This window comes from Marmota monax, unplaced genomic scaffold (genome assembly GCF_021218885.2).
Source record: "Marmota monax isolate L192 unplaced genomic scaffold, Marmota_monax_Labrador192_F-V1.1 WCK01_AAM20220418_F8-fsc00091, whole genome shotgun sequence".
NCBI lineage: Eukaryota > Metazoa > Chordata > Mammalia > Rodentia > Sciuridae > Marmota > Marmota monax.
The window spans coordinates 5,258,929-5,278,061 of NW_026692434.1; the positions used below are offsets into that span (position 1 = coordinate 5,258,929).

At 32.2% G+C, this 19,133-nt stretch overlaps 1 protein-coding gene across 47 annotated transcripts in view; it reads left to right on the top strand.

Annotated features, from left to right (window-relative positions):
- Positions 1 to 19,133, top strand: part of Rims1 (regulating synaptic membrane exocytosis 1) — a 447,890-nt gene that overhangs the window by 311,650 nt on the left and 117,107 nt on the right. For 15 of the 47 annotated variants that reach the window (XM_058578848.1, XM_058578854.1, XM_058578857.1 and 12 more), the window contains 4 exons: positions 300 to 377; positions 1,261 to 1,350; positions 8,770 to 8,853; positions 16,856 to 16,927. The exons of 4 other annotated variants lie outside the window; for them this stretch is intronic. In XM_058578848.1, coding sequence (XP_058434831.1) covers positions 300 to 377; positions 1,261 to 1,350; positions 8,770 to 8,853; positions 16,856 to 16,927 — 324 coding nt within the window. The remainder of the gene's footprint in view (positions 1 to 299; positions 378 to 1,260; positions 1,351 to 8,769; positions 8,854 to 16,855; positions 16,928 to 19,133) is intronic. 28 more of the 47 variants (XM_058578853.1, XM_058578858.1, XM_058578838.1 and 25 more) reach the window with 6 other exon arrangements.

Genomic DNA, 19,133 nt, shown 5'->3' on the forward strand with positions numbered 1-19,133 from the left:
TTTACTTTCATAAAGTAACCATAATTTTAAGATTGGTTAATAAAAACTCATAGAACTTAGCTAGCAGTTATTTTTCTAAATAAGGCAATTATAATTTTGAGTATGGTAAAGTCAGGTGTCTATGATTTCACATTTTATTAATTTTAATCCTGCCTTCAAATAATTATTGTGGTTCTTTGCAGTAAAAAATAAATTCATCTACACAACTTTATTGGCCTCCTACTTTCTTTATGTCCTAGTAAAATGTTGCTTCATAAATATTTTTCTGTTCCCTGCATGTTTGTGTTGCCACTTTGCAGACATCTTGTTAGGCACTGTAAAACATTACCACCCAAGATGCCTTTATTACAGAACGGCTCTCACTGGGATATCTACAGGTAAGAGCCATAGAAGTGAGCCCTAGTTGTAGACCTAATCCCTAATCCCTTGCCTACTAAAAATAGAAAGTTTACATTCTTATAAAGCATTAATATTCTCTTTTGAAATTATATAGTGAGAACCATTAATAATATCTACATTGTTTTAGTTATAAAACATTAATTATAGAATAATTCTCTAAATGAAATCTGCACACCCATGTCAGAATTCTAGTTTGTTTCTTTGTCATTTATTTATTGTTTTACTTGTTGATTTTAATTACAGTAATTAATTTCATTTTGTTTTATTTGTGTGTAATTTTAATTTATGAAGCTCAGTTCTGCCTGCATATTCTAAGACCAAATCAGTGACTAGACAGGACATTCCCCTTCATCATGAAGGCTTTAACTCAAGAGTATTGAGATTTACTGATGAGATATTGGTTAGGTAAGAACATCTGGAAGTGCTGCCTTCCACTCACTTGTCTATTGTTGTGAAACCAAAAAGTTGAGCTGTATGATTATTTCTCCTCTGATGTCCTTCATTTTGTTTTGGTGTGGCATTTGTTCTTGGTAATGAAGTTTTAGGCATTTTTGTTTTAGTGCTTCCTGTATCCAGTTTTTTCATAAGTAGGTGTGATTTAATGTCATATTTCAGTCTGAAATCCTCTTTTAAAATTATGCAAATCAATTTAAGCATAATCTTTGTTTAGTTTCATTTTCTAAACAAAATTTTGCACTGTCATCCTATCAACTATCTCACACCCTTATGAACTGAATCACAGTGATTCTACATTTTATGTAAAGAGAACATTATTTTATGCTTTACTCTCTAACATGGTCTTCCTTTCTTTGTTTTCTCTGTCTTTCTCTTCTACCACTGGATGCAATGCACTGGCACTAGTGAACTGCAGCCCTCCCTTGACAGGGCTAGGAGTGCTAGTACCAACTGCTTGAGACCAGATACTAGTTTGCATTCACCAGAACGAGAAAGGTATAAAATAAAGACTTTCTTAATTTCTTATCATTTGTACTGGTGATTTTTTTTTCAATCACTTTGTTTTGTTTCATGTGAGTCTCACAGGTTTATTCATTCATGTTCACTGTGCTAATTGTCCACATCTCCCCCCTCCTTATTACACATGTCTATACAGAGATATGCGTATGTGGATACAACTAAGAGTGCACATACACGTATTTCTATGAATGTTGAAAATGGTGTGATGTAATTTGTAATTGCTTCTGGCTGCTGCTTTTCTACTTTTGTTGCTCTTCAGTCCTTTTATTTATATACTACTCAGGGATCCTTCAGTATGCTGATACTATTATAAGGTCCAGTCAATTTCTCCAGGGGTGGATCACCTTCCCATGAGTTAAGAGCAGTCTTCCATAAACTCAAAATAGGAATTCAGTTTAGATAAAATATTTCCCTTATGCATCTATCTTCATTTTTGAATCAATGTGCTCTTTTATATATGTCATATTTTGCATTAAATTATATTTTGACAAGAGGAGTCATATGTTAATCAGATTTCTTGATGCCTTACCAAATAAATACGTACAATATATAATGTATGTATGCACATGTACTTTTTAAAAATTTTTAATTGATTGAGTAATAACAATTCTGATTTTAATTCAGACTCACTCAGTGATTGTGTTATACTGTCTTTTAATTGTATCTCATTTTCCCATTGTAAAAGAACTTTCTATTCCAGTAAATTTAGTTATAATTGGTCGTCTTGATTATAATTGCTATCTTTTTTATTTAGAAGTCATTTAGAGGATATCTGCATGCTACCTCTTTATAAATCCTGAAGAAAAATTATTTAGTGACGCTAATGAAAGCCACTTATTCTTCAGAGGGTGCTTAAAGTTTTTCCTTAACAATTTTTGTACTCTATCAGTAATTTATTTCTGGTATTAAAAAATTGGTACAAATATTCATTTCTATTTTATAGCATCTTGATAAGATTTTACAAAAAACCTTCTTTTATTCTGTAATATTCATATTTGTAAAATTAATCATAGAAAGAAATTAATTTTTATTTTGTATTCCTTTGCATTTATAATAGAAATTTTAGTTGAAATGACAATAAACTCCTAAAATCACAGTTGAAGTAGTTTTACCATTCTCTCTTTTCATATATCCCCCTCACACACAATAATTACAAGGGTAGTGGCAAGAAACTTACTATTTTTTCTATTATTATTTATATGTTTCTTATTAGTCTTATAACATGGGCAAGAATTGCTCAGGCCAGTGGAGTCTTGTGATTATAAACACATCTAACATTTTCACCATCATCTAGGTCAGTGCTGATAGAAATATAATGCAAACCACAGGTGTATTTCAAATTTGCTAGTACCCATGTTGAAAAGGTGAAAGTAACACTTCAACTTAGTATATTAAAAGTACTGTTATTTAAATATATCAGTAATATAAAAGTATTAGTGAAATATTTTGCATTCCTTTTTCATAACAAGTCATACATGCTAAGTGTATTATGTATTTATGGCACTCTCTAATTTGGACTAGCTACTTTCTTATGGCTACTGTATGGGACAGTGTGAGTCTGTTCTTATGGGGAAGCCTATCTAGCATATTTACCCCCATTGAAGCCACAGAATTTATAAATCTGTATGTTGCTGAATTTAACCTCTCAAATAATAGCCCTTGAAACAGGTCAATCTCTACCAATAAGCTGGCCACACATATTAATTACATAGATTAACATGAAGTTCCAGTGAGTATAATTACCATTAATATAAGAGGAAAAAATGGATTGAAAATATACTTACTCTCTATATTGAATAAGAAGAAATTTTCCATTGAAAAATCAAAGACAATATCAATGATTCTTAATTTGTTCAGATCATTTTGTCACTATGAAAAACAAATGAGACAAATTTTCATCAAGTAAATTACAGAAATTATAAATGCTTATTGGTTTGGAAGGTTGGGACTACAAATGCCCTTTTGTGCATGCACCTAAGAGAAGCTTTGAAGTAGAACATAACGGTATTGAAAACAAGACTGTTCCTTTTGGAGAACAGTTAAAGTCCCAGGCATGATGAGCAGAGAATAGGAAGAAAGCTATATAGGGCTTTCCCAACTGCTTAATTTCTCTGGTTGATCATGAGACTTATGGTATTAATGTCTAATATATACATAGTGGATAAGTGTCACCTCTTTGCCAAAGTTAATTTTATATTCTTAACATTGTAACATCCTTATGAAATAGTAAGTGTTAAGTTTCAATGATTTGAGGATTCTGACTCATTTTGATTGCCATTTAAATTTTGTTATACCAACTCAATGGCCATTTTTTGAAGTATCCTCACTAACTTTTCTATTTTTGTAGTTATATATGGACAGCATGCCTTTATTTTATTTACTTATTTTTATGTGGTGCTAAGGGTAGAACCCAGTGCTTCACATGTGCTAGGCAAGTGGTCTACCACTAAGCTACAGCCCCAACCTCCTCACTAACTTTTAAAACAAATGGTTTGATGTTAGCACAAAGGGTGAAGTTGTCAAAACAAACTCAATATCCAAGACCATACTTTACTGATGATTTGAAAGATAAAGAGGAAGCATCCTTTTCCCGAAGGAACTGGAAACCTTCAGATCCTCCTCCTCTTCTCTCTTATTAGATGTATGGCCCAAGTTAACAGAGATATTTTGAGTCATATCTGTAGAAGTTTAAAAGCTCCTCCATTTTATATTTTGTTGGTTATATAAATAAAAAAAAACGCTGTTGATTACTACAGTTCTGTAAATTACCCTAATTCTGCCCTTGGGGTGTGTTACAGGCATGCTATTAATTTCTCCAGGATTTTAAGCAAATTATTGCTTAAATGTTTAAAAACATTGACTTTTAGAGCCACTGAAAAATAGTTACTTTATCTTGAATATTTTTTATTCTCATTACCTTTCATAACAATTACAACCTTACTGAAGGCTTGTAAAAGATTAATCTGTACTTACTGCCTCCATTTTTTTCAGGCTTCCAGTAAATCCTGGAGTCTCACTCCTATCCCTACTACATTATTGCTATGGAGAAATTCCTCTGTGTGTTACATTACCTACATATTACATTGTTCGTCAGTATGTTGTAGCAGTTTACATTAACCACGCTACCACTTGAATCTCTGCTTCCTTGAGTACCTCTTTTTCTTATGCCTGTCTCTTTTGTAGGTTTCTCTTCCTCCTCTATCCCATAATGATAGGTATTTTCCTACTTTCACCCTGTTTCCCCTTTTTATCCCACCTAAGCTGTCTCTTACATTGCATTTCTGTCAAAGTCTCTAATACCTATGAAGACAGCTCTCTATTGTGACTCACTAGGCCAGACCTTCCCTCCTGAGCACTGGGCCCAAGCTTCTAACTGGGTGACAGACACTGAGTTCATAAAAATGTCCAACACTACTAGATTATTTCCTTTTCAATTCCTTTACAACAAATGGCTTCCTTTTCTAAAATTTCTTCTCATTTTATGGCTTTGACATATAACTAACTGCATAGTCTGGAAGCATTGATATTTTTGCTTCAAATTCAGTAAATCAGTAAACCCTATGATTTCTTCAAAGTAGATCCTCACCTTCATTTTAGCCCTTCTCCAGTTCCCTTATCACTTCTGTCCTGACTAAATTTCTAATAAGCTCTAGTAATAATATTCATGTTTTAACTTTTATTCCCATTAAAATTTCTAAAACATTATTTTTTCTTTTTTCATCTTTTGTCTGCTAGAAAATTCTACTCATTCTTCAAAAATTCAGGGCAAGTTCATATCTTTTGCAAGAACTTTCTTAATCCACTCTCCACCCTTCCCTTCCTTTTGCCAGTCACAGTTTTTTTTTTTTTTATTTTCTGACTCCTACATAATTTTGTATACTTCAATTAATACACATTGTATTTCATTTGGTACTGTATTTGTTTCTTCCACTATGTGGTAAACCTTTTGAGGGCAGGGATCCTATCATGTTTGTGTTTTTCATGTCTAGTAAGAGCAATATTATTTTACTTAGTAAGAGTTTAAGTTGGGAAGTGGGGGACTTAGGCACTTTCTCTTTTCCAATCCCAAATTTGGATCTAATTGTGAGCTAGACCCAAGGCACTAGATAGATAGGGGATCTAATTATTACCATAAGTACAGTGAATAAGTTTGAAACCTGTGGCTTTAGGTCTATGAGCCTGCAAGTTACTAACCCCAGCACTAGCCATTTCAATGAACCACAAGATACTTCCGATACAAGGTCAGGCCTCATATCTCGTGGCTGCATTGCAGGTTTATTTGCTATTGTCTTTTGTAGGAATATAAATCAAGAAAGAGCTAAGTCACATGTGGCTGATTCTTTAATGTAAAGTCACCTATTATAAAAGCTACTCCTCCTTCCTTCTGGTGCAATGCAGAAAAGTGTTACTTATTTCCCTCAACATGCAAAGATGGGCTGAAGGGAAACAAAGTTCCCACCCGAAAATCAATTGTAAAATGAATTAAAATAAATATTATAAATCTCATTTCAAAGTATAGTATCTATATTAATTAAACTAAGTCAAAGTCAGTTTAACACAGTATTAAGAGAAATGTATTTGAAGGACTGATGTGTTAAATAGGAATACACAATAAAATACATGGGTGTGTAGTCAGTTATCTCATTTGCTTTCAATTTGTATAATACCTCATGAGTATTTTTGATTTGTGCTATTTATGGAATGAATGATCCCCATACAATTTTTCTTTTAGATGATGAAGCTGCTACATTTTAGATAATGAATGTACTGCTAAGAAAAATGCATCAATAAAGGATGTGTATATTTATGCAAGCATGGATTAGCACATTTAAATATGCATTCGCTGTAATGTTTATCAGGGCAAGGGTGGAAAGCCACAATATAACCATCATTTAATTGCTTACAGGGGCCCATGAGTTGTACTTCCTTTATATCTCATCAGTGAGTCTCCAACGTATATCATCACTGTTAATTTTTTACTTACAGGATCTCATTTCTTGCCTGGATTACCACAAAGCTTAAAGTCTTATTTATTGTCTATTTAAATGTTTTCAAATAATCATTCAACAAGTAGGTGTTCCTGTATTAATGAATTTAGAACACTTGACAAAGTACTAATAATTTACTAAAAAAAAGTAACTAACATAGATGGAGGATGGTTTGTAAAAGTAATCAGGAAAGGGTTGGTTTAGTTCAACATCATGATTAAAATTTCCAACATAAACTGCCATATATGAAAATAGAAACTGAACTTGAAGCTTTGTATATTTATCAATAACTAGAAAGGAGGAGAGAGAACGGCATAAAGGTACTACTTTTGGACTTTCTATGTGATAGAAAAAAGAGAAAGTTTCACACATTTTAAAAGCATATAAAATATACTAGTATATTTGAAATTCCCAACTATGTGATATTAAAACTTAAGTGATGTCTGTTCTTAGGACAAAAAAATTAGGTATAAATAGATCTTGCCCTCATCATATCCACTATATGAGGGGAAAAACAAAATATTTGTTATATGGTTTCTATATATCAGCATATTCAGAAGGACTTTGGGTATAGAGATATATGTATTATGCTAAATATTATTCAAAAATGACCTCTTAGTAGATTGCCTTCACAGTTTCACAGTTGCTTGTTTCTGAATGTTCACCTTCCTCCTCCATAGCTTTCACTGCATGTTTCATAACTATAGCTGTGGTTTTTGTTAGTTTTGTTTTTTTACTATCATGTTTAAATAAACACAGGACTGGAATTTTGCCTCAGGAAGGAAGGTTACTAATAATCCTGTTAAGTTAAAATTAGTACTTCACAGAAAAATACTAACTATTTTTATATTTTCAAATTATTTCAAAACACAGTTGAACATAACTTAGTATAGAAAGCACTGTAGTTTTAATTATTTTCCAATTTTCTTAAAAGCATTTTGCTTTATTTCATCCCTAAAATAAAGCCAGTAAATTGCAAAGAATCATTTTAAAGCATTCAGATTGAAATAATTTAAGTAATTAAAAATAATTAAATAATTCAAAATGAGTGCAGAATGTTTTAAATTTAACAAATACATAAAACATTTAAGAGTACATGTGGCATAATTTTCTCTTTTGCTCAAATTCTGTTTTTGAATGTTTCCACTTTCCTGAAGACTTCCTCAAAGCTCAGCTTGAATTATGCTGAATCTGTCCATCTAAGTATGATTAAGCAAAGGCTTCCAAGGGGCTTTTAGAATTGAGTACCTGCTGAGCTCAAATATCCTGGCTACAAGTTGACAGCCTTTGCTGCTTTTGTCCTATAGTTGAATAAATAAAGTAAGTCAAGGTATAATGACATAAAGATGACTTTTTCCTTTTTTAATATTTATTTTTTAGTTGTAGTTGGACACAATGCCTTCATTGTATTTATTTATTTTTATGTGGTGCTGAGGATCGAACCCAGGTCTTCACACATGCTAGGCGAGCACTCTACCACTGAGCCACAACCCCAGCCCTAAAGATGACTTTTTAAAAGAATCATAAGGACTAATCTCCTTTTGTTATTATAAAATCTTATATGTAAATGAGCCCCTTGTTGTATATGAAAAAGACAATATCTAGAGAAAGTATCCTAAAATAGTTCTTATCTAATACATTAAGAAAAAATAAATTTAAGCCTGGCTTGTTTTGACCTTAATTCCCTTTTTTTAGTTTTCAAGTAGATTTCCATAATTATGGTTATAAATCTCATGATACTTTGATAAAAGAATCAATGAAGTTTCAAACTTTTGTCTACCTGTTAGTCACAAAAAAAAATGTTGGTGTAAATATGGAAACAAAATACAACTGTTTAACCAATTGAAAGACATTTTTGCACATAAAGGTTAGCAGAATTTTTAAGCACAATGCTAATTTGCCATTTTTTGGGTCTGTATTCCATATTTTAATTTATCAGTGAGTAATTAGCTGCAGTTTGGTGCAAGAAATTTTGTTAAAACTTCTCTCAGAGTCTTCCCATGAATTATATTATATTATATATATATATATAATTATATTATATATCTCACATAAGTGAGATTCTTAACAATGCATCTTTTGAAACAATTATATTCATATTTATGTATGAATATAGATATGTATACACACAGGCACATTTTTATGAAACAAAATTACACTTGATGGGTTCTAAACATCTTCCCAAACGTGTTTTTCTATATTCACTTGTAAGATTACAGATTTTATTTCCTTATAATATTATAACTTATCTTTCTGAGCTTGTAAAAGTGAAAATTAAATTATAGAGCAAAGTATAAACACTTTGTCTTTTTGGGGTGTTATTCCAGTCCTGTTGTTCCATATGTTCTTTTATTTTAGGAGTTACTAAATGTCCTGTTTTTTCCTGTCTTGTTCACTGGGCAACCAGGGGTAGATGGTCCCCCTCCCTAGATAGGAGACGACCTCCTAGCCCCAGGATTCAAATCCAGCATGCATCTCCGGAGAATGACAGGTACTAGTCATGTCCTAACAGACAAGTGGCTACTTGAGTCTCCTAGGCCACCAAGTGAAGGATAACCAAGAAAAATGTTGGTTGTGACATATTTGCTTTCAGGAACCAGAGCTAGATATGTTGCGATTCTGTCAGTAATTGCACCCAGCTCTAATAAAGCACCTCAGAATATCTACTAAAATGAGAGTAGTATAGAATATGGTATCATTTAAACACAGTAAAGTTGGGATCCATTTGAAAGAGTTCTATCTTGATGAGCATTTATTGCAGCATATTTATTGAATATTGACTATTAAATATTGATGTATAATTGTATATTACTTTTGCTTTTATGTAAATAAATAAAAATTCTCAGATGCTTTATAGTATATTAGAATTTGTCACCCAGCCTATTCTTAGTTATATTGGTTGACAGTTTAATTTCAGTTTCCTTGATTTGTTACTGTATAAGCTTATTCAAGAAGTTTAGGCTTTGGGGTATATTAAAAAAGTCTGGTTTAAAGTAGGACACCCAGTTCTTTTAAGTTTTATGTATATAATGTTTTTAAACAAAATATTTTCAAGGACTAGGGTCAGTCTATCAGGTAGGTCTTTAAAAATAGCATCAGTGCTTTCAATCCACTTCAAGATAATCTTTAAGAGGTATCAAAATATGTACTTTTCAATTGCTTCATTTTTCTCAGTTTGCAGTTAACCCAATTTTCATATTTTATTGTGCTTGTTATGTATAGTTTTTACCTTTCAACATTTTTCCCAACTGGTCGCGCAAAGTGTCTGAGATACTTTTCTGCAGTAGAAATTCAGTCAACACATGGATAGTATTTATTTAGTATATAAATAGATATGGTATCTCTGAAACAGAACACCTAGCTAAATGACCACTAGTCATATGGGCATACAGGGTCTGTTAAGTGTTTGAATATATATAGTGGTGTAATTGTACCCTTAGTGAAAAGTTGTATAATTTATTTTCTGTATTTCTACACAATCAAGGTAATTTGTGGATTTCAATTTGATAGAAAAACTAAACACTGTCATTTAGCAAAATTTACTGTCATTTTACAAATGTTGGGAAAGACCAAAAATTGATATTTTATGAAGGTTTCAAAATATTTTAGCATTTTAAATTTGTAAGACATTTACCTGTTCATGTGATTTATATTTATATATTTGGAGTTTAAAATTAATTGCCTCTGCTACTATCTGGTTTAGAATTTTTGGGACTAGAAGAATTAGTAAAGTCTCCAATCTAAAATTTATTGTAAGTGTAAAGTCATTTAAATTAAATATAATGCAGTTGTATAAATTAGTTCTATATTGCTACTCATTCATTCAATAAATGCTTGTTATTTCTCCCTATTATGCACACTATATTAATAGCAGAGCAGTGATTAAGAAAGATAATATCCAGGTCAAAGATAAACTTAGAATTTCCCTCTAAAAAAGATAATTCTGGAAAATCCTTGAATTTATTTTAGAACAAATAAAGCAACAGTTTCATCTAATGTAATGAGCAAGTATAGGACAATTACATATGTTGGTCTTTGTAATGTATATAAATGTAATCTTATCTGGACATTGATTGAGAAAAATAGAAGCCAAATAATAGCTTCAGCTTTTACATATATAAGATATACATTAGCTTCTTTTATGGTACATGAATAAATTTTGTTGCTTTCCTAGATTGTGTGTGTATGTGTGTGTGCGTGTGTGTTGTAAGACTAAGAGGTGAACATTTTAGATAAGATTATTAAAGGGAACATAAAATGTAAAACTTAATACATTTTGCTGTTTTTTTGTTTTGTTTTGTTTTGTTTGTATCTGGGATTGAATCCAGCGGTGTTTAACCACTCAGACACATCCCCAGCCCTTTTTATGTTTTTATTTAGAGATAGAGCTGAGGACCTCACTAAATTGCTGAGGCCAGTTTTGAACTTGGAGTTCTCTGCCCTCAGCCTCCTGAGCCACTGGGATCACAGGTATACACCACCACACTAGGAACATTTTGCTGTTTTTTTATAATGACTTATTTGTAAATAATGCCTATTGTTCAATGAAAAGAAATATATTTGTGTGTGTGTGTTTGTGTGTGTGTGTGTGTGTGTGTGTGTGTGTGTAGTGCTAGGAATCAATTCCAGAGCCTCATGCATGCCAAGTGAGTGCTCTACAATTGGACTACATCCTCTGATATTTTTCAATTTTTATTTTGAGACAGGATCTCACTAAATTTAAGCCTGTGATCTTCTTCCCTCAGTCTTCTAAGTGTCTGGGATTACAGGTGTGCACCACCAAATCTGGCTAAGAAATGCATTTTAAATGACTTGATACCATGATTTATTACTGTAGAGAGTAGAAAATAGTTTAAAATAAAATTTTATTAAGTTAAAATGATACATTCCCATAAAAATGAGAAATCATAATCAACTAGTGCTAAATTCATAGGTAGCCATGCCAACCACATGATAAAGCTTAAGGAGCGCTTACTTGCATGTCACCTCCCAGAAGCATTTTTACTCATTCAGATCCTGCCAATTTTTAAATAAAATGAACACAGTGTCAGATTTTGATATGCTGAATATTTATAAGTAAAGTGGACATTACTTGAAATTTATCCTGGGAGACTTGGCAGCCAGGGAATTATATGTGCAGAATTTGAATGTTTTGTATCATGACCACATTTGAGTATTTTGAAAATAACATTCCAATATTAGACTCTTAACATATTAATTTTTACGTGAATTTTAATATCTTCAGAAAAGCTTTAGTTACCAATGTATTCAGGAAATTATTCTAACTTAAATTAGTTATTGAAGAGAAAAGGAAAGTAGCAACAGCTTTTAATAATTATCTCTTTGGTACATGTTAAAAATCTTCACAATTAAGTTTACATAAAGAGGGAATAATACTTCTAAATGGAGTTTCAAAAGAATTCAGTTTTAATTAGAAACATTTTCATTTTCTGATTATTACTCTTGCTTTAATTTAATCATAAATTTTACATTTACATTTTAATGTACTTTCATAGCTTTTAAATAAGTTCATCAGTAACCTATAAACTAGTAAGCATAAAACTAAAATCATATAGCTGTAAACATTTTGAATGAAAAAGGAAATAAAAATTCTGGTTCTTGTGTTTTTAAACCAAAGAAATATTATTTATGAATAATAAAGTATTGATAACAATAGAAGAAAAACATTTTTTTAAAGAACAGAGAAATTAAGGACATGAAGACATGAAGGCAGTGTCCTTACCAACATAATTAAGGCCTATATGACCTTGAATCAGTCACTTAAATGTTATGGGACTCAGTTTCCTTATCTGTAAATGTACCGAGGTGTAGATGGACCAACTGAATTCTAATGTTTAATATGATTCTAAAATTAAGACTATGCTGCCTTGTTGTATTATGATTAAAACATATATTGGAGCCTAAATAATGACTGAAAATTAGTATGAGTAAGACAATAAACCAGAGGTCATTCATTATTTGTGGTATTTTATATTTTCTTCAGCCCAGAGAATGATGCATAGCTTTATTTCTAAACTGATCAAATGGGGACTAGATTTCATATCCCTAGTTTATTTTATGCTAATTATAATTTTTAAATGTCAAATTCCATGATAATATACAAAATAAAACTTGTTAATATTTAAATTTAATATATACATAAAAACATAAAAATGCTACTTATTTGTGGGGTATCATGTGATATTTTAATACACGTATTTGTCATATATATATATATATATGTATGTATGTACATATATATATGCATATATAATAATATGTATATATTTACTGCATGTAATATATAAATCAGAGTTAACATTTATTTCCTCATTTTTCACTTTTTATGGTGAAAACACTCAAAATTCTCCTAGCTTTTTGAAATATCATTTTCTGTGGTCATATAACTGTACAATAGCACACCTTAACTTTTTTCTCTGTCTAGCTATAACTTGGTACCTGTTAATGAACCCTCCCCCCACACACACTCCCCAGCCTTCGACCCCACATTTGTTGAAACACTATGAACAGTAGCCAAGTAAAGGAAACAAGCTAAGTGTCCATAAAGTGATGAATGGATAAAGAAAATGTAGTATATATATACAATAGAGTACTATTCAGCCTTAAGAATGATACCCTGTCATTTGTGACAATAGTGTTTGAACCATTCATTCATCTTTCATTTGAACTACTATGTACTAAGTAGTTATGGTAATAACTCAAAGAGACCTGGTTCTGGACTACAAGAAACTTATGAGGAATAATATTAAGTGTAGGAGGGAGTTCATTCTACTCTGATACCTTGTGTGTTTACATGATCAGTCTTTTCACTTGTATAGTACATGAATATAATGGATTTTTCTGACCTTTACTATTATTTATAACTTCAGCCTTTATTTACTCCAAGGGATAGTTGTGTTTTAAATGTACAATATATTCATAGCTAGGATTTAGGATTTAGGGTAGAAAAGACATTAGAATTTCCTATTTTCTTCTTTGGTGTTGCTTGACACTCAATTCCTGCAATTATGTATCTATCATTTTAGTTCTATTTGAGGAATTCTTTTTAAGTGGTTAGAAGAATTATAAAGACATGTCCTTGGTACGAATATTTAGAAGAATCTTTAATGCAATGAAATTTTAATGGCATTTGAAGAATAAAAAGGAGTATCCTTAACTAGAAGATTAAAAATAAATGTAAAAAGGATACATGTATGAAGCCCTACTTATTAATGCTTATAGAATAATAAGTGTCTTTACATTCAAAACCAAATATATATTATAATAAAAAGCAATACTTTGAGCACTCTTAATCACTTGCTATTTTAAGGAATGCTGAAAATACTACAATGTCGATTCTGTGTCAAATTACAAAAATGACATATAATATAAATATTAGGCAATATTGGACTATTTAGAATTAGGAAACCTACCACTTTGCATGTGGAAAAACAGAGAGGATAAAAAGCCACCTAGCTGAGATTAAATCTAATCTGATCAGAGTCCATACTTTAGTCAGCATGTTACTATTTCATTTAAGCCAGAGATGCAATGTGATTACTTCTGTTGAGACTCTCAGTTCACCTCTGACTTGGCATTTAGTGACTATGTAAAAATAAATCATTTAACCTTTGCAAACCTCTATCTCATTATTCTTCCAAAGATAAAAGTGTTACCTGTCTCTTTGAGTTGGCAAGATTAGATGAGATAATGCAGGTAAAAAAAAAATCATAATCCATCTAGTATATGACTCCAATAAGTTTTAGGAGATGAGAAGAGGAAGAAGAGTCTGAAAATTTTACCAAGGAAGTGAAATTTCAATCCAATCTAGAAAATGAATAACATTTACCAGGCATAAGAAGAAATGCAGGCAGATTCTAAGACATGTGAATAGCCTTTTTACTGGGCAGAGGCAGATTCACTGTGTTCTGTCCAATCCCTCTCTTACCTCCCCCAGACTCTTCTCATCTAACTCATCTCCCTCAAATCCTGCTGTACTGGTTAATGTACTAGTCTCACATCTGCCTTAGCACCTGCCCTCTTGCTGTTGCTTTTGAGATTTTCTTTCCTTTAATATAAACCATAGCTAACTTCTTCATCTTCAGGTTTGCTAAAATGTCACTAACTCAGTGGTTCTTTCGTGGCCACTCTGCTTAAGGTTGCAAACTGTAGCTGCTCCCAGTCCCCCAGATCACATTTCTGATTCTCTGGGCCTGGTTTCTGTTTTTGCAGTTGTTATCATTTATTACCTTCTCCCACACTGTACAACAGAATTGTATGTGATTTTTTATTGTTGTTTATTTTTTATCTTCTACAAGTAAAAGGTAAATTGCTTGAAATCAGTGCTTTGTTCATAGACGTATTTCACACAAATAGAGTAGACCCTGGCCCATATACATACTCAACAAGCATTTTTTGCATTAACAAAAGATTGATTGAAAAATCCTTGATGATAATGACACCTGCTTTCCCTGTGCTGAAGATGAGAAAAGAAACATTTGTTCTCCCAGACAGTTGTCCTGGGCACTGTTGGAACCAAGCATAAATTACCCATAAAGACTATGCTGCCTTTTCTTTGAATTCAGATACTTCCTGGGCTACAGACTTACTCACTCTGCCTCTCATCCCCTTCTTCACAACTTTGTGCTGTGTCTATCCCTCCTTCCCTGTGCTTCAGGAACAAGCCTCCCTTGCCAGAAACCATAACAGGCATCCCCTGTTGATTTCAGCATGTACCATGCACTTCAGTTGTCACAAAGTCTCCTCTCCTGACCATACACCAGTAAAGTAAATTCCTTTTACATTTCCTTAATGTGAAAAGGAGAATTTTCTCTTTGTACTTTCCCAAACCTATACCATATTTCATGGGTTCTTTCCTTCTTGAAGGATGCAACCTTAGAAAATGCATCAGAATTTACCTTCTCCACACAATTTTGGATGGAACCAGATAGATATGTTCCCAGCTTTGCTACTTTATTATTGAGTGGCCTTGCCCTGTGCCAGTTGCTTCATCTGTGATAATGGAGAAAATGGAGATGACACCTTCTTAAAGGATTGTTTTGAAGGTTAAATGAGTTCATACTCCTTCAGTGCACCTGGCATACCATTATCTTTCATTATACCAAACCCACTCTTTTCCAACTAATAAGGGAATGTGGTGAGTGGGAGACAACTTTCTCCTCTATTTCGTTCCTTTTTTCAACTCAGAAATGAGATTTCAGAATGGTAGCAGGTGAAGAACACATAGCGGAAACCCTGAATTGTAAGAAAAAGATAGTGTGAAAGAGGAGTAGTCTCAATACTATACACACTGTGAAAACTGCCTTCATTCTTTGATTCATTTAGGATGTCTGACACTGATAAGCAAAGACAGATATTGGTCTCAACATTATTGGAAGGAAGGTGTATCAGGAAAGAAAATAAGTATAAATTGTAGTGATTCAATAAACAATGTAAAAATGTATATTATTATGTTTTGTCTGATTTTTTAAAGGCATAAGTTCTAGACTACAATATTTTGTATTACTTATTTCAAATATGTAGTTTTCTGTGGGTAACTGTGATATGATGGATATGTTAATTAATTCCAGTATAGTAACTATTTTACAAAATGTATTTAATTTATAAAATCATGCATACCTTAAATGTACATAATAAATTTTACATAGCTAGATTAGTTCAGACATTTTGGTCTAAATGGGCACATGTAAGTGCTTTAGGGATGTAGGATATATATATATATATATATATATATATATATATATATATACACACACACACACACACACACATATATGAAAAAACTTCAGATTCCAAATATTGAGTGTATATGTGTACTTTTAGAAAATATATTGGGGACTTTATTAATTCTTTGATTTGTAACATATGATTAACTTTTTAAAATGCAACAGTATTACCAAGAAATCCTTATGACAATTTTAAAAATGCTTTAAATAGTAGATTTAAATACTTTCACTTATGTCAAAATCTTACACCTTAGCATTTTCCTTCTCTTTTCTCTATAATTTTGAGGCAAAAAAGAAAAAAGAAAAGAGCAACTTTGTAGCAGCAAGTTTGAACCTTTAAGAAGTAGAGGGTACATCACCCCTCTTTGGTCTTTCAGCACCTAACCCACCACCATGGTCATATTTATCATCATTGTACTTCACCATTAAATCTGTTTATTCATCAAGGGGAGGCAGAGTTGCTAGCAGGGATCTGTGTTAGATCATTGCTGTAGACCTGTTTGTCTAGACTAATGAAACATCAGTATCTAGTGTCTCCTGTTGGCAACTCCTGTCTTCCATCCAGCACCAATTCTGATTTTTTTTAAATTTTTATTTATTTACTTTTTAATTTGAAAAGTATTGACTGACAAAACCATTTAGGTAAAATAGTTGTCATTTTCATGTCTATTGTTTTTATCATTGTATGATGTTGATGTAGCTTTATTCATCAGATATTTTGTATTTCTTTAACATTTCATTCCACAGGCACTCCAGAAAGTCTGAAAGATCTAGCATCCAAAAACAGACTAGGAAAGGCACTGTCTCTGATGCAGAAAGGTAGGCTCGGTGTTGTGCTGTGCTGCCGTCCTTCCTTCTTACACTCAGGGCATTCCTCTCTCATGTCACTTATGCAGTTCTTAAACACAGGTTGTGATGTTTAAAGAATTTCATGTAAATAATTTTTCCCCTTTGTGGGAATAGTCTCATTGAAGAAATAAAGGGTTATTTTGGAGGTTTAAAATAAAATCACATTCTTTTCATGGTCATTCTGATTACTAATGAGGATTAAACCCACATTCATTTTTATATACTATTGGGACTTTCTTGTTTCAGAGATTATATTAAATATTTCCACAAACATAATGCCTGGAATATGCAAATCTGTTAAATACGTGTTATGTATATGAATAAGGTCATCTTTGAAAAAGTCTCTTTTCTTCAAAAGGATAATATGTGACTCTTGTGTTTTGTAACCATAGACAAATGCTGATTTCATGCAAAAATTATAAGGAATTACTGACCTGTATACAATTCATCACATTCCACACATTTTTTTTTAGTTTTTTTAGGAACAATATTGCAGAAAACACTTATAAATCCCAAATAACACATTCATTTGTTCAGTTTAATAAAAATATGAAGTATTATAATATTATATAATAATAATATATGAATATGTTTAACGATAACATATTCAGTTTTTCATTTAATTCTCAAAAATTTTTCATTTAATTCTCAACAATTGTTGAGAGCAGGTGTAGGGACATAGATGTAGAAGAATGAATGCATTCAGACATCACAGCTGTTACTACAGAGGTATGCACAGGTAGTGTAAAAACAGATATGTAGGGTCAGAATGAAATTAAACTGTTTGATAAATAGATATCACTTGAACTAAGTCTAGATAGATAAAAGCAGATGTGAAAAGTAGACTGTTTCATGAGAGGGAACAATGTAAAAAAAATACTAAAACTTGAAATATCTTTTTGAGTTTATAGAAAATGTACCAGTTTTGGAATGGAGAACAGGATCCAGGGAGTTGAAAATGGATACTGAAAATAAAAACAGAGACATCCTGAGAGTTTAAATGAATGACAAGACTGCCTTGTTAATGGTGTACCAAAGAACCTCCACAACTTTATGAGCCATTGATGTGCTTTAAACACAGGAGGGTGGAGATTGATTTTAACTTACAAAATTATAGATCACCTTGGGAACATTTTGGAAGATGGATGGAAAGACCAAGGTTGGTTGCAGGGCACCAGCTAGGTTATCATAGCAGGCTTATTTGAGATAGAATCTGTACAGTTCAGTGATTCGTTCATTTAACAAGCATGTGCCAAGTTATGTGCTAAGTTCAAGAATCAATGTCCTAAGCAATAACAGCAACAACAGCAACAACAGAGAGAAAGAGAGAGAGAGAGAGAGAGAGAGAGAGAGAGAGAGAGAGGAAAAAGAAAAAGGAAATCTTCCTAAAGGATATAGAGGATATTGCCACTGAGTTAAGACCTGAAAAGTGAGAAGACATGGGACATGTCAGGTCATGAGTAAAGGAGATGAAGTCTACTCCTAGCAGTGGTACATGGAGAACTTAATTTACAGAGGAATAAGGATGCAGGGGACTCAAAGTCTTAAATTGGAAAAGGAATTGGACTTTGGGAAGAAAATGAAGCACAGAGTTCTGACAGTTACATAGACAGCCTGAAATTAAATAATACCAATTGCATTTCTGTTTTCACATTCTTTAATCTCAGCCCAGCTCTCTCAAATAGGTAACTCTAACCTTTTATACATGTAGGTTTGTTTGGTTATAATTAAATCTCTTAGTTGAATTTTAGTAGAACATTATGAATTACATAGGTAGCTTTAAGTGAATTATTGAATAATTAGGTACAGAAGAATTAATTTGGATTTTCTAGGTTACATTTGTTTTCATTTCTTCAGAAGACAACATAGTTTCCACCTAACTACAGGTGAAGTAAGGTCATAGTGCTTTTCACATTCACTTTTTTTTTCCCCTTGCTGTGCTGAAGATCAAACCCAGGGCCTCATGCATGCTAGGAAAGCTCTCTACCTCTTAGATACACTCTTCGCCTGGACAGTGAATCTTTCTACCTTTGGGAGTTAACAACTTACAAACATGAATCATACCACTCCATCATGCATTGATTTTTGGCAAAAATTACTGTGAAAATAACATGGCTTAAAGACCCTTTGTTGGCATCAGCAAACTGTCCCCATGAGGAATAGCTAATAAGAAAAT